Source organism: Squalius cephalus, assembly GCF_949319135.1.
Source record: "Squalius cephalus genome assembly, chromosome: 1".
NCBI classification, from domain to species: domain Eukaryota; kingdom Metazoa; phylum Chordata; class Actinopteri; order Cypriniformes; family Leuciscidae; genus Squalius; species Squalius cephalus.
This window is the reverse complement of record NC_137122.1, coordinates 16,769,732-16,784,447: the sequence shown is the minus strand read 5'-3', so window position 1 is coordinate 16,784,447 and position 14,716 is coordinate 16,769,732. Positions and strand designations below refer to the sequence as shown.

The 14,716-nt window shown below is 36.4% G+C and overlaps 1 protein-coding gene across 2 annotated transcripts; it reads right to left on the bottom strand.

Annotated features, from left to right (window-relative positions):
• Window positions 1-1,399: 1,399 nt before the first annotated feature.
• LOC307162899 (uncharacterized protein) lies at window positions 1,400-11,709 on the bottom strand. 2 transcript variants are annotated; one of them, XM_079878633.1, is made up of 5 exons: window positions 11,629-11,709; window positions 10,120-10,405; window positions 6,309-7,593; window positions 3,214-3,310; window positions 1,400-1,882 (listed from the first exon to the last, which is right to left on the bottom strand). In XM_079878633.1, the coding sequence occupies exons 2-4, from the start codon at window positions 10,175-10,177 to the stop codon at window positions 3,241-3,243; spliced, it is 1,413 nt and encodes a 470-aa protein (XP_079734759.1). In that variant the 5' UTR covers window positions 10,178-10,405; window positions 11,629-11,709; the 3' UTR covers window positions 1,400-1,882; window positions 3,214-3,240. The 2 variants fall into 2 exon arrangements, with proteins under 2 accessions (XP_079734759.1, XP_079734758.1); XM_079878632.1 differs by having other exon boundaries at window positions 11,648-11,709.
• Between the last annotated feature and the right edge of the window lie 3,007 nt (window positions 11,710-14,716).

Sequence of the window (14,716 nt, the reverse complement as noted above, 5' to 3'; positions counted from 1 at the left end):
GATGTGACAAAAAATGTTTTGGCCTAAAAAAACATTGTTTAGAGTACCTTGAACAGAGTCCATTTTCCAAGAATTACAACGTGATTTTTGGGACCTTATGAAATCATAATGTTCCTCATTAAAATAATCCCCACCCACAGAATATGCAAAAAGGCCTGGATGAGCTGCTGCTATGTCAAAGAGATGCTGTTTTTTCCACAATTAATTTGATCATCCAAAGGCTGATGAGTGGTTAAATGTTTATCTGTGTGCCGCACATTTCACGGAGGACAGCTTCCAGAACCACAATGCAGGCTATACACACAAATTTAACTGGGACTGACTGGGAGAGAGGAGCTATAATAATGTAAAACATGTGAAAAAGAATGTGTTTTTTGAACAATCAAGTATGAAAGCATATTCTAGTACATAATAGGACCCCCATAATGCTTAAAGCTTTACCTGATATATGTTGATAATATGTTTTTATACTTCATTTGTAGTTGCTGCCATGTTTTTTTCTTTTTTTTCAGTTTTTTTGCCTGTGGGATACCATGAAAATGTATATTAGTCAAAAAAACGTACATATTCGTGGTGCACAGGCTTAACTCCGAGTCAGCCTATTCAGAGTTATTGAACTCATTTAATTCAGCTGTTCTGAAAAAACAAACAAACAAAAAAAGAGTTCAAGATCCTCCGTATTGAAATGCCTCAGAAGACTCTGTGGTGAAACTGAATGAGGGAAGAGAGCGGTGACGTCATCGGCCGCCAACGGTAGATGATCAAAGACGGTAGTTGCCAAATACTTTTCACAACGAGAAAATATCTACGAATCACAACAATAACAACAAGGATTACTCACTGCTTATCTTTATTCCAGTTGCGTAGAGCTGTGGTGAGATGGAGACAATAATCATTTGTTTATTTTGTAAAAACTGTGTTGTTTAAAGTTTATAGTAATAAAGTTTATTGTTCTGACTTCATGAAGCCTCATGGTGTGAATGAAATATCAACTGACCTGAACAAACTATATATGATACTGGATATCAAGGGTGAAACTGTTAATAATGTAGACAGACAGCAATCTCATTCAATGTCAGTCATGTCTGGGTTAAATATAATTGATTAGCCATTTAATTTCTATAGAGAAATCAAAACAACGGAAAGGTTCACCGGTTTCAGAAATAAAATTATTCTTGATTCAAGCAGAATCAGCATAAAATAAAGATGGACAATAACAAAGAGCTGTTGATATATATTGAGTTTAATCAATCATTACATGAAGCAAATACAAACATTAAGTAAAACTGAAAGAGAATGAGACAGATCTCTCTGACTGACTTATAAGAGCCAAAGCATCTCAAGAGAAGAAGAGAAGAAAAGTGTCCAGTTTCAAAGATACATGAAAGTATATCTTGCATTTGCATGAAAGTAGAAGTAGAAGAGAAACTAGATGTTCTGATAAAAAACAATTAATAAACGAGTTAAAAATTAATACCAGATTCATGTCTCTCTTAAAAGTGTTATGGCCTTCTCCAGTGTGAATTTTCTGGTGGTCTTTCAGTTCCTCTTCTGTAGTAAAGGACTTCAAGCACTGAAACACACACCGCCGTGTCTTTTCTGCTGTAATATTACGAATGAATCTTCTCCTTTGTGTGAATCTTCAAGTGTTTCTTCAGGACTGATGCTCAATGAAACTGTTTACCGCACTGATCAGAGTTAAATGGTCTTTCTTCAGAATGAGAAGCAGAAGTGATTTCAGAGCGAAAGCCTGAGCCGCTTCTTCCCAGTGTGAACTCTCATGTGAATCTTCAGTCTTAATTTATATGTGAAACGGTGACAGATTTACAGGTGACAGATTTTTTGGCTTCTTTTTTCCCTTTCTTGTTCACGTCCTTCAGGTCTAAAAGAAACATTAAATCAAGTGAGATTTCAAATGAGAGACAAATGTGAAATGAAAATTGAGGCTCTAAGTCAAGATCACTGATGAGTTCAATAGTCATTTTAATCCCATCAAATCTGGTCAACAACTGCTGTGCACAATTATGATCTATTTTAATGTCATGAAGATGATTTGTGTTATAAATCACTAGTTTGATCATGAAACTCTAGACGGTGCAGGATTGACGTGATCTTTAAGCAAATCACATATTTTCACTGATGCTCCAGAAGGAAACATGATGCATTAAAAGCAGGGGGTGAAAACTTTTGAACAGGATGAAAATGTAAAAATTTGTTATTTTGTTGAAATATCTTTTTTTTTTTTTTTTTTTTACTACTGCCCTTTGGAAGCAACATAAGATACATAGTGTACTCCAGGGCTTCCGCATTTTGAATTATATCGACGATTGATTGATTCTAGCTTAATCGGAGCATCAGACGGTTCGGCATCGAGATGTCGTTCTCGCTCACATCAAGAGGTTGGGGTTGAGGCTGAATGCCAAGAAAAGTGTGTTATCTCCACTACAGAGGGCCACTTTTCTGGGCGTAGTTTGGGATTCGACGACAATGCAGGGACGCCTGTCTCCTGCTCGTATCGCTTCGATTCTCTCAGCTGTGAAACAAGCAAAGCTGAGCCAGTCACTCACTGTAAATCAGTTTCAGAGACTGTTAGGTCTGATGGCATCAGCGTCCAACGTTATACCTTGCGGCCTGTTGTACATGAGATCGTTGCAGTGGTGGCTCAGGACCAAGGGGTTCTCCCCGAGGGGAAACCCGCTCCGCATGATCAGGGTCACACGATGTCTTCGTGCCCTAGTTATGTGAAAAAAACCTTGGTTCCTGTCCCAAGGGCCCGTGCAGGGAGCTCCCTGTCGTCGCGTCACGCTAACGACGGATGCCTCTCTCACGGGCTGGTCTGTGGCAGGACCCTCATCTTTCATGGCATATAAATTGTCTAGAAATGTTGGCGGTGCTCCAGGCTCTGAAACACTTCCTCCCAGACCTGAGGGGTCCAGTCCTAAACCATCAGGTCACTTGCACTCTACGCTGTTCCAGTCTCAGATTTATATTAAATGTCAAAAATCAAATAAGTTTATATATATATATATATATAAATAAAACAATCTGGTGAGCATCAGCATGTTCTTCAGCAAAAAAATAATCAAACATTGGTTTTTTTTGTGCTTTCATTTGTCATGTTTTTATTCTCAGCCTGAAGCAATGTAAATCTAGTGAACGTCAGCATGTTCTTTGGCATGATGAATGAATAAAGAATAAAGAATAAACACCAACCTCTTTGTTCTTCAGTATCATGATGTTTCATTCTGCAGGTTCTGGATCACTGCCGTTCTCTCCGTCCTCTTCTTTCAGATGCTTTTTGGTTCTCAGGCTAATCACATGTTAAAAAATAAATAAATAAATAAATTAATAAATAAATAAATAAATATTGGATTAGATCACATAATCCAGATTTGCTGACAGACTGAATCTCGTCGCAGTGTGAACACTTGTAAGGTTTTTCTCCAGTGTGAATTGCCTGGTGCAGTTTTAAACTTGAATGCAATTTTTTTGTAGTTCTTTTCTTTCTTTTTTTTTAAATAACTAATTGTCAACCCCAAGTTTCAAGTGTTTTTGTACACAAAATCTTGATGTTAAGTTTTAGGTTGACATAACTATATATTGCCAAGTTGACCAAAGAGGAGTTGTTGGTATTTAAATTGTTAATTTTTTTACATTCATGTTAATATTACGTTGTCAGATTTGTGACATTACTTTTTATGTAATGCTAAAACACTGCTGGTCACTTTCAGTAGTGAGGCTTTCTTTTCCAAAAAGAATGTGAAATATTTATACTAGGGCTGCACAATAATGGTTAAAATGATAATCACGATTATTTTGCTCAAAATTATAATCGCGATAACTAATCACAATTATTCTCATTTGAGAAACTACAGAGAAAGAGAAGAGACAGTTAACGGTTTATATATTAGCTGGTATTATATATATATATATATATATATATATATATATATATATATATATATATATATATATAAACAGGGTTATTAACTTCTAGTTACAGCTAATTCAGAACTTCTACTAGCCAAAAAATAAATTTCACAGCTTATTTATATAAGGCTATATTAAAATTTGGATTTCATACATTCATTTCTTATTCAAACAAAAGCCTGTCATCCAGCAATCTCCTCCCTCCCTCATTCATTCTCATCTTTTTTTTTACCAAAAATGTGTTTTAGGTGAACAGATCAATACAGTACAAAGAACATGTAGGATGTTGTAAAATAGCAATGTCTTTTCTGTTAACCAAATGCTTTGCTTTTTAATCTACCCTATTGCTTCAATGAAAGTGAACAAGCACCGATATTTGTTGTGTAGTGACGTGTGTGTTCAAGTAAGCCAGAAATGCGCAGATTCTGCGCAATATGCTTTATTTAATAGATCATGATGACTCACGAGTATTTGCGCAAAATCCGCACAGATTTGGCTTACACGAATTTCCCCAGCAAAGTGAGTAAACATAGTAACATGCCAAATTGGCCAGTGATTTGACAGCGTTTTACCTGTCAAAGTTAATTTATAGCCGCATTTGGCAGGTTGACGGGTGTTAATTTCAAACCATCAGACTTCATTTAACCAACTATGACAACTTCATCAGACAGCAAGTCAATACAAATTGCATGATTTTGATCAACGCTTTGTGATGCATCTTCACATTAGATCTTCTAAGCGACCATTTCGGTTGCAAATGAGACAAAGTACAGATCCAGATCGATCAGCAAATTCATACTGCAAATAAAAATAGTCTACTTGTTGATACACACTGAAAACTGTCAGTGGCTGTCATTTTCAACTGATTCACATCATGAAAACTGGTAAAAAACTTAAACTTCAAAAAATAGAGCAGTGAAACTTATTTAGAAACAGATTTAGTCACATATAGATTAAGTAAAACACTAGAAAAGCTCTGTGTGGGTGATTTGGGGAATTTAAGCTATTTAGATATGGCAACCGCAAACATCAACGCTAGTGGGGACATGTTAACAATGCAAGATAATGCAAATGTCAAATAAAAAAAGCGTTTTCAGGATAAATAACGAGTGGACAAATATCGCGACGATTATTTAAAATGAATCGAGAGGCGCAGATATTGTTATCGCGATTAAAATATGATTAATCATGCAGCCCTAATTTATACTAGGCTATATTGGCAAAAGTTTTGGGATGTCTGCCTTTACATGCAAATGATTTTTAAGGATATCCCACTGTTAATCCATAGGGTTTAATATGGAGTTGGCCCATCTTTTGCAGCTATAACAGCTTCAAGTCTTCTGGGAAGGCTTTCCACAAGATTTAGGAGTGTGTTTATGGGAATTTTTGACCATTCTTCTGGAAGCGCATTAGTGAGGTAAGGCACTGATGTTGGATGAGAAGGCCTGGCTCGCAGTCTTCGCTGTAATTCATCCCAAAGGTGTTTTTATCAGGTTGAGGTCAGGACTCTCTGCAGGCCAGTCAAGTTCCTCCACACCAAACTTCCTCATGTATGTCTTTATAGACCTTGCTTTGAGCACTGGTGCACAGTCATGTTGGAACAGGAACATCCCCAAACTGTTCCCACAAAGCTGGGAGCATGAAATTGTCCGTAATATCTTTATATGATGAAGCATTAAGATTTCCTTTCACTGGAACTAAGGGGCCAAGCCCAACCCCCGAAAAACCATGAAGCTCTATGCACTGTTCTTGAGCCAATCTGAAGGCCACAGGAAGTTTGTAGGTCTGTAGCTATTGACTTCTTTCATGGCCTACCACTTCATGGCTGAGTTGCTATTGTTCCCAATTGCTTCCACTTTGTTATAATACCACTAACAGTTGACCGTGGAATATTTAATAGTGAGTAAATGTCACGAATGGACTTATTGCACAGATGGCAACCTATCACGGTACCACGCTTGAATTCACTGAGCTCCTGAGAGCGACCCGTTCTTTCACAGATGTTTGTAGAAGCGTCTGCATGTCTAGTGCTTGATTTTATACAACTGTGGCCATGGAAGTGATTGGAACACTTTAATTCAATGATTTGGAGGGGTGTCCCAATACTTTTGACAATATAGTGTATATGTTATACCATTTTCAGCTTTTAAATATTTTAAAATATAATTTTAATTAATTTTACACACTTAAAGCAATATCGTATAGCATACTGATATCGCATTATTTAACAAGGTATTGTATATCGCACTTTTGTTTTAATATCACACAGCCCTATGTTAGATCAACCAACAAAATGTCATGATGCTCATCCTAGCTGATAAGAAAATAACTTAACAGAACAGACTGTGTTTCTCAACACATAAAGATGAACTACTTACCGTGATCTCAGACTGCAGTGATGTGGTTTCTCCTCTGCATGGATCTTCATGTGTTGCTTCAGGTGACTTATAAAAGAAAAACTCATTCCACACTGATCACACGTGTGCGGCTTCTCTCTGCTGTGGATCCTCTCATGTGTTTTCAGTTCTGCTGAGCAACTGAATCTCTTGTCACAGTGTGAACACTTGTAAGGTTTTTCTCCAGTGTGGATCCTCTCATGTATTTTTAGATATGATGACTGATTGAATCTCTTGTCACAGTGTGAACACTTGTAAGGTTTTTCTCCAGTGTGAATCCTCTCATGCATTTTCAGATTTGATGATATATTGAATCTCTTGTCACAGTACGAACACTTGTAAGGTTTTTCTCCAGTGTGAATTGTCTGGTGCAGTTTTAAACATTGTGCTGAAGTAAAAGTCTTCTCACACTCAAAGCACATATGAACTCCTACACCAGTATGAATTCTTTGATGTACTTGTAAATTATACAGCAGTGAAAAACTCTTTCCACATTCAGAACATGAGTGAGACGATTTCTTCATATGAACCCTCAGGTGTGCCTTCAGGTTTGATGCCCTAAGAAATTTTTTTCCACATTGATCACATGTGAACGTTTTCTCTCCAGTGTGGATCCTCATGTGAACCTTAAGGTGTCCTGATTGTGCGAAACTCTTCCCACATTGATCACATGTATGAGGTTTCTCTCCAGTGTGGATCATCATATGTCGACTAAGATTTGGTTTTTGTGTGAAACTCTTCCCGCACTGATCACAAGTGAACAGCTTATCTCCAGTGTGAACTCTCATGTGTTGTTTAAGATTACGTTTGTCTATGAAACTCTTCCCACTCTGAGTGCGGGGGAGCGGCTTCTCTCCAGTGTGGATCCTCATGTGAATCTCTAGACTATCTTTCCTTGTGAAACTCTTCCCGCACTGATCACATGAGAACGGCTTCTCTCCAGTATGAACTCTCATGTGACGGTCAAGATTACGTGTGTTTGTGAAACTCTTTCCACACTGAGTGCAGGTTGTAGATTTCTTGGCTCTTCTTTTTTTAAAAAATGTCTTTTTAGTCTTTGAGCGACTCAAAGGTTTTTCTCCAGGTTGGACATAATGTTTCTCCTCCACTTCACTCAGTTCTTCACTCTCCTCCTTCACTTCACTCACTTCTTCACTCTCCTCCTTCACTTCACTCAGTTCTTCACTCTCCTCCTCCACTTCACTCAGTTCTTTACTCTCCTCCTTCACTTCACTCAGTTCTTCACTCTCCTCCACTTTTATCAGGTCTGAAATGAGAGAAAATGATTTATTTTCAGCATATCAAAATAATTAAAAGAGAGAAATATAAAGTGAAAGGACATAAAAGTCTAAGTGGTATTTTCGCTCATACCTTCATGAAACATACACAGATCGTAGAAAATGGCACATCATTATATACAGCAGATTCTCACGATTACAATATAATCTATTGCGTTGATCACGAGATATTCCTCATGGAGGAACAGTTTTAAAATGCCCATTAGGGGCGTCAAGGGCTAAACAAAAAGGCTTCCTTTGTAACTTCCTTTGTAAGGCTTCCAAATACTGTAACTTTTGATAACTTTATGATGTCACCACAAAATCTGATCTGGATGCAGCTCACATGTAGGGGAACTTCACCCAAAAAAGAAATGTCCTCCCACCTTGTTTACTTCCTGAGATAATGCATGTCAAATAAAAATGTAAAAATATAGCTGTGAGCACCGATTACGGGCCCAAGCCGGTGGCACCGCAACCCCAGTGCCTTAAGTTACCTAAAGGCACCTGGGTGGCGGTGCCGACGGCTTTGGCCCTTCATCGCTGCTCGCAGCTATATATATATAAAAAAGACAGAAAATGTTACTTGACTTACCTTATTCTGATTTTATGATACACTCAAAATATTCCACAACAAATCCTTTAAATTTAACGTAAAAACAAAAACGAAAGTAAGCAGTGTTGGGCTCACGTAACCCTTTCATTAGAATCAAAATGTTTCAACATTTGCAATATATTTGGATACTAAACTATTCTTTATTATAGGCTTTGTACTTCACTCATGTTCCAATATCGACGGAAAAATTATCATCCTCTTCACACGCGCAAAAATGTGCTTGGAAACATCACAGTGAAGCGGTGCTTACTGTGAATGGTACAAATTGTACTACTGACAATTTATACAGAGCAGTGTAATTTTTATATGTTATATGTTAGGTTGACTATTTATAACCACTTAAGAGGAGTGGGTAAAAATTCAGAGGCTGATTTTGCAAAGAAATCCACATTCAAACCAAAATATCTGACTTCCTGTTGGTCGGAGCTAATGACTGTAAATTAGAAAGTTGTCCGGCTCAATGAGACCAATATAACTATTGATTTTTTAAACTGTAGGTAAAACTAATCCCCCACTTTTGTCAAAAGCATTTTGAAAGTGACACACTTCCTGCTGCCAGTTGGTGGCGCTATAACTTTGACTCACAATAGTCACATCCATGTGATCGGCCTCTTACAACAAACACACTGCTGAAGTTTAATCAAGATCAGTTAATATATGCAGAAGTTATAGCACACTTACTGTTTCCATTATTCGCCATAAATTTGTTTCCTCGCCACGGCCAAACCATTCGAGATATCAAAAATCCCCTGGCAATTTTTCATCCTCAATGTCTTGACTTCATGCACACCGAGTTTGGAGGCGACTGGGTGAATTCCCTAGGAGACGCGTTTCAAATTTCCAAACAACCCTAAATAGTCGACTTCCTTTTGGGCTGGCGTAAAACTTAGAGCGTGAAAGTTGTTCGGCCCGATGAGATCTATATGTGTACCGAGTTTCATATTATTACATGCAAGCGTGTTTGATTTATGGACCAAGTTTTCGGACCCCGTTCCAGGGCGTCGAGTTGATGCTCGGGTACCAGCTTCAGCCCGGCCCTGCTGGCCACGGGTTCTGACCCGTGTGCAACGTTTCAAGAGTTTTTGAGCATGTTAAGGGCCCCAAAAGTACCTGAATAGTCGTAATAATAATAATAATAATAATAATAATAATAATAATAATCCTACCAAAAACAATAGGGCCTTCGCCCTTTCAGGGCTTGGGCCCTAATAAGAAAAAAAAAATTTTTTTCTTTTATAAGCAGTTTCTCAGGATGAGATCATCTTGATGTTTTTTTCATAAAAAAAAAAAAAAAAAACAATTCTTAAAATGTCTTCAGGGCTTAAACGTCTAAATTATTACCACTGTGTGGAGATAATGATGACAGAAGTTCTGTGTAAACGCACATAAAAATAGACCTTTGTATGGTTGGAAAAATACACACTTTGTATTCTGTTTGTCTCAATCCATTTTCTCAGTTTTTACACAAACCGTGTCGATCACATTTATCACATCTGTTACCAAAGTTACTGTGAGAAAAATTAATAACTAAGTATTATTTTTTTTTATAATTTGAGAAATACAACTTTATCAGGAACTATAAATCAAATTTTGCTCAAGTTAAATTGCTTACAACCCTGTTAGACATTTTGGAAAAGTTCATACAGCTTACAGATACAGTATGTATATATATATAGAGAGAGAGAGAGAGAGAGAGAGAGAGATGTCAAAAAGTTTGGTAACATGGATGGAGAAAATGTGAATCAGATTTAAATGTAACATAAAAGAAATAATATATTTAGTTTGAAAACCTGTTTACCATTTCATAGTTGAACTGTTTATCTAAAAGTGATGAAGTGCTTGAATGTTTCTAACATGACTGTTCTTCAGCATCATGAATGAATGAAGAATAAACACCAACCTCTTTGTTCTTCAGGATCTTCAGTGTGTTTCATTCTGCAGGGTTCTGGATCACTCATGTTCTCACTGTCCTCTTTAATAAACTCAGTCTTTACAGATTTCAGCTCTTCCTGATGCTCTGATGCTCGTCTTCACTTGTAGCTGATGGGAATATTCCAGCATTTATTGGAGAATTGCAGTGGGAGGAGCTTCACTGATGATGTGAGTGATGTGGGAGGAGCTTCACTGATGATGAATTAGAGTGGGAGGAGATTCACTGATGTTGAATTACAGTGTGAGGAGCTGATCTAGCAAAATCAAAAATATATCAGTTACTGAGTTTGTTTTTATGTTCATGGACAACAGAATATAAATAGTGTAAAATCTTCCATGTATAAACAATGGTAAGAAAAACAGTTATAAGCAAGTTAATCTACAGATTTGTTTCCAACCAATACCCTTAGTCTGCTGACACCAATTTACAGGAGATCTGAAGACATCAGCATAATAATTGAGGTGAAAACAGGAACTATTGTCATGAAATAAAGAGTGTTTTCAGCAGATCTGTTAATATTGATGAGCCTCAGACTATCAACACTCATTCAACAAGCCATTCAGGATCATCAGCAGATCATCTCACTTTATTCTGAGTGTTTGCTGTTAGAAACACATTATTTGAGTCAGGATAGATGATAAAAGCCTGTAAAACAACTCTATTGAAAGACAATACAGTTATTTTTCACAATATGACATGGATAAAACATCAATAACACAAAACAAACACCGCTGACACTCAGGTAAACAACTACCCTACTAAACCATAAAATGCCCAAATGAATCTAAATATAGTTCGACATTTTAATAACTACATTCATTGCAATAACGTAGCCTAATTAGATCATTAATGTCTTAAAGTTTTGTGCAGAAACTGACAATGATCATAAAACCTTTATTAATATAAAGAGCACCACAAAACAATAACGTTTACTATGTCAAACTCTATTCATATATATATATATATATATATATATATATATTTTTTTTTTTTATTTTTTTTTTATTTTTTTTGCATGTATAGGTTTAAATTGTCTCACGTGGCTCCCTATAGGCTCAATGTAAAGTATTTAGCGGTATCTTTTCCAGTCTGTTTTAACAATGCAAAGTAAAGAAATACCCAATTTAATCCAAAGATGTTAAGAAGAGTATAAAACGGCAGCAGCAACACTTGATATCGAGTCCCATTCCCCTCAGAAATCTCAAACTTTAACTTTTGACTTGACTTTTAGTAACAGTTCTCACTCCAAACATCGAGACAATCACACAAACGAACACAAAATCGCTCAGGTCTGAATGAACTCAACATATTCTCCTCATGCTCGCTGCTGCTGCACTAAATGTTTATTTCAGTAGGAAGACGCCAGAAAAGACGCACAAGTATCGCTGTGATCGATGAAAACAATACAGAAATTAGTCTGTCGCTTAATCAAACTGTATAAAGTGTGTGTGATGGTCGTGTAAATATGAGAAATACCGTAAACTGCTCTCCTCACCTCAGAAGACTCGGCGCTGGAACAGTCTCTGTGTGTGACTGTGTGTGTGTGTGTGTGTGTGTGTCAATCCGGAGGGCGGCGCATTTGAAGTGCGATTGCGTCACAGCGGCGCGACGAATGTCCCAATTCAAAGGCTGAACCGGAGAATAATGTCTAATATGGCTGAACCTTTATAATACTTTTTTTCTTGTCCTCTGGCACTGTTCTTATTTTATTTTACTTTATTATTTTGTATTTGTTTTACTTTAAGTGATTATGTCTCATTGTATTGTTCTGGTTCATGGCATTAATAAAAAATAAATAAAAAAAATCAAAGGCTGAACCCTTCTCTTTTTTTTTGGGGGGGGGGGGGGGGGGGGGGGGGGGGGTCGTTTTTTGTTTGTTTTTTGGCTGTTAACAAAAAAGATGAGTATGTTACAAATACTACAGTATACAAGAAAACACAACAAATGTAACACTAGGGAGATTAATGTAGAACTACATAACACATTAACACATTTACAAATTTTCAAAGTTTGAACTGCTTTTTTCTTCATAGAAAATCAGATTGATCAATTTAAAGCTCAATTACTTTCTTAAATGATGTAAAACATGTTATATAAAATTTATTATATAAACCTGGCTGTGCTTATCTGTAGTTCTCCAAAAGACCAAATAATAGATAACAAAACAGAACAAAGGTGAGCCTTTAGTTGGACTCATCTCTTTGAAGCTTGCATGGCCATAAAGTTCTTAGCTGGGGGGTTTCGTTGGTTAGCGTAGACTGGCTGGAGCCCACTCCATTTAGGGTCCAAGATTAGACTTGATTTGGGGTCTGGAGTGTTGAGGTCTGTGTGGAAATATGTTTGAACGAATCACCTGAAAGATTCATTTGTGTTTAGTTCGATTTTCAAAAGATTCGTTAATTTATTTAACACATCTCTTGAGACCATATATTGCAAATGTCACAAACCGCGGGTCTGCGCTTAGAACAGAGAACATTCTGTGCATATCACTTCGGTTTTTCGCGTCAGGGCATTTTTTGTACAATGTGGGCGATGCAGAGCATGTGGGAAAGGCAACTGTGTGTAGAGCCGTTCGCACAGTATGTCTGGCACTTAAACGATTCTTACACACGTTTGTACAGTTCCCTGGCCATAAACCTCTGCGTGTTATTAAAGAGGAATTCCACAGAGTGGCAGGTTTGTCCTTTGTAGTAAAATCTATGACGCATATTAAATATGTAGTCATACTATTTATATCTATCAGAGGTGGGAGTAAGTCACACATGAACAAGTCACAAGTCTCAAGTCTTAACCTTCAAGTCTCAAGCAAGTCCAAGTCAATTTTGTGAAAAGCAAGTCAAGTCAAGTCAAGTCACTGCTTTATGTCAAGCAAGTCAAGTCAAGTCGTAGCTTGGGTCACAAGTCACTGGCAAGTCATACAAACGTTTGATGATTTCACTGAATTTATATATTAAAATAAGTTAAAACTACATAAGTTGTGGACTATGGTTTTATTTGAAACATTTTTTTAAATATGCATTTCCACATGCTGAGTGGTTAAAAATCTAAAAAAGAAAAAAGAAATAAAATTTCAAACTACATAGCCTAAAATGTAAATGTAATTGAAATTAGGCCAACATTAAAGCATGAAAAATAAATATGCCTCAAACATTGCAGAAGACCATTAAAAGATATTAAATAATTCACAATTCAAGTATAATTGTTCCTATGCCACCAAATGGCATTCTTCAAACTGGCATCCCCTTTATGGAACATGAACATATCCTTAACAACAAGTTAGATCTTTCCTTTTTAACAAAAGAATAACAAGAAAAAAAAAACAGTAATAATTTAATTGACACAAAACTTACACCTGTCAATCAGGTGGATTGACTATTGTACATTATTAATCTGTGTGAGTGAGTGATTTATTAATATTTGTGAATGATGTGTGTGCATGTGTACACAGCAAAAACTCCAGTGTTAAATTAACACTCCTGGGAGTGTATACGAGTCCACACTCAAGAGTGTAAAAGTGTTAAAATATGAGTGTTAAATTAACACTCAAGAGTGTTAAAGTTAATGAGATAATTAAGTGATTAATTGAGTGATGAGTGATCATTATTGAAGACACCTGATGATAACAAGCAGAATCACTGAAGGAGAAAATCTCAAATTGTAAGTTACCATTATGGTGGTGGGTGTTTGCTTTAGTTGGGCTCTAGACCCTTTTATGTTTACTTTAAATTTTGTCTGACTGTTGTATCTGAGTTATAACTGCCAGATGAACAAAGAAAAAAAGTGATTTGATGGTGTTGGTTATATTATGACAATCATCATTTGAACTTGATCACTGAACTCATTAAGATCCTTATTTCTGACTTAGATTTACGTTGTTGTTTACAGCATAACTGTGAATCTGAATAAATGGCCAGCATTTTAGATATAATATAAAGGATTTCTTAAAAGTTGTTTTGAAAAAAAAAAGATAAAACAATCTTTCTTTTAGGCACACACAGACGTCAGGATTCAGTCTATGCATCTCAACAATGGTGACGAGCAGAATATTCATTTAGGAAAAGTAAATTACATAGACAATTCAGATCATAATTTATTCATACCACAATGCATGATGGGAGCCATTAATGAGTTGTGATTGGTGGCAGCCACTGCAACATGCTTTATTATTGTCACCATTGTTGAGATTCACAGGCAGATTATTGATATCTGTGTTTCTAAATAAATTCATTTGAAAGTGTTTTGATCAGAACAATGTTTATTAAATATTTTGAATTATATGAAAAATACTGATAATCATATGCTGTAGAATCGCAGAGCTGCTGTAATTATCAAGTTAAGATACCTCAATAAATTTCGTTTTTTGGTTCACAACATGATTATGTCAAAACATAACCAACACTTTCAGATCACACTTTTCTTTGTTCATTTGACTGTTATAAATCAATAACAGCAGACAAACAAAATTTAAAGTAAACATATAAGGGTCAAGAGCCCAACTAAAGCAAACACCCATCACCATAATGGTAACTTACAATTTGTGATTTTCTCCTTCAGTGATTCTGCT

What these genes read in the sequence shown, in the direction of transcription:
- LOC307162899 (XM_079878633.1), bottom strand. Translation starts at nt 10,177, where the DNA reads ATGAGTGATCCAGAACCCTGCAGAATGAAACACACTGAAGATCCTGAA. An exon ending in AGATCCTGAAGAACAAAGAG is followed by an intron (nt 7,594 to 10,119) that starts GTTGGTGTTTAT and finishes CTCTCATTTCAG; the next exon opens with ACCTGATAAAAGTGGAGGAG. An exon ending in CACTGCAGTCTGAGATCACG is followed by an intron (nt 3,311 to 6,308) that starts GTAAGTAGTTCA and finishes ACATGTGATTAG; the next exon opens with CCTGAGAACCAAAAAGCATC.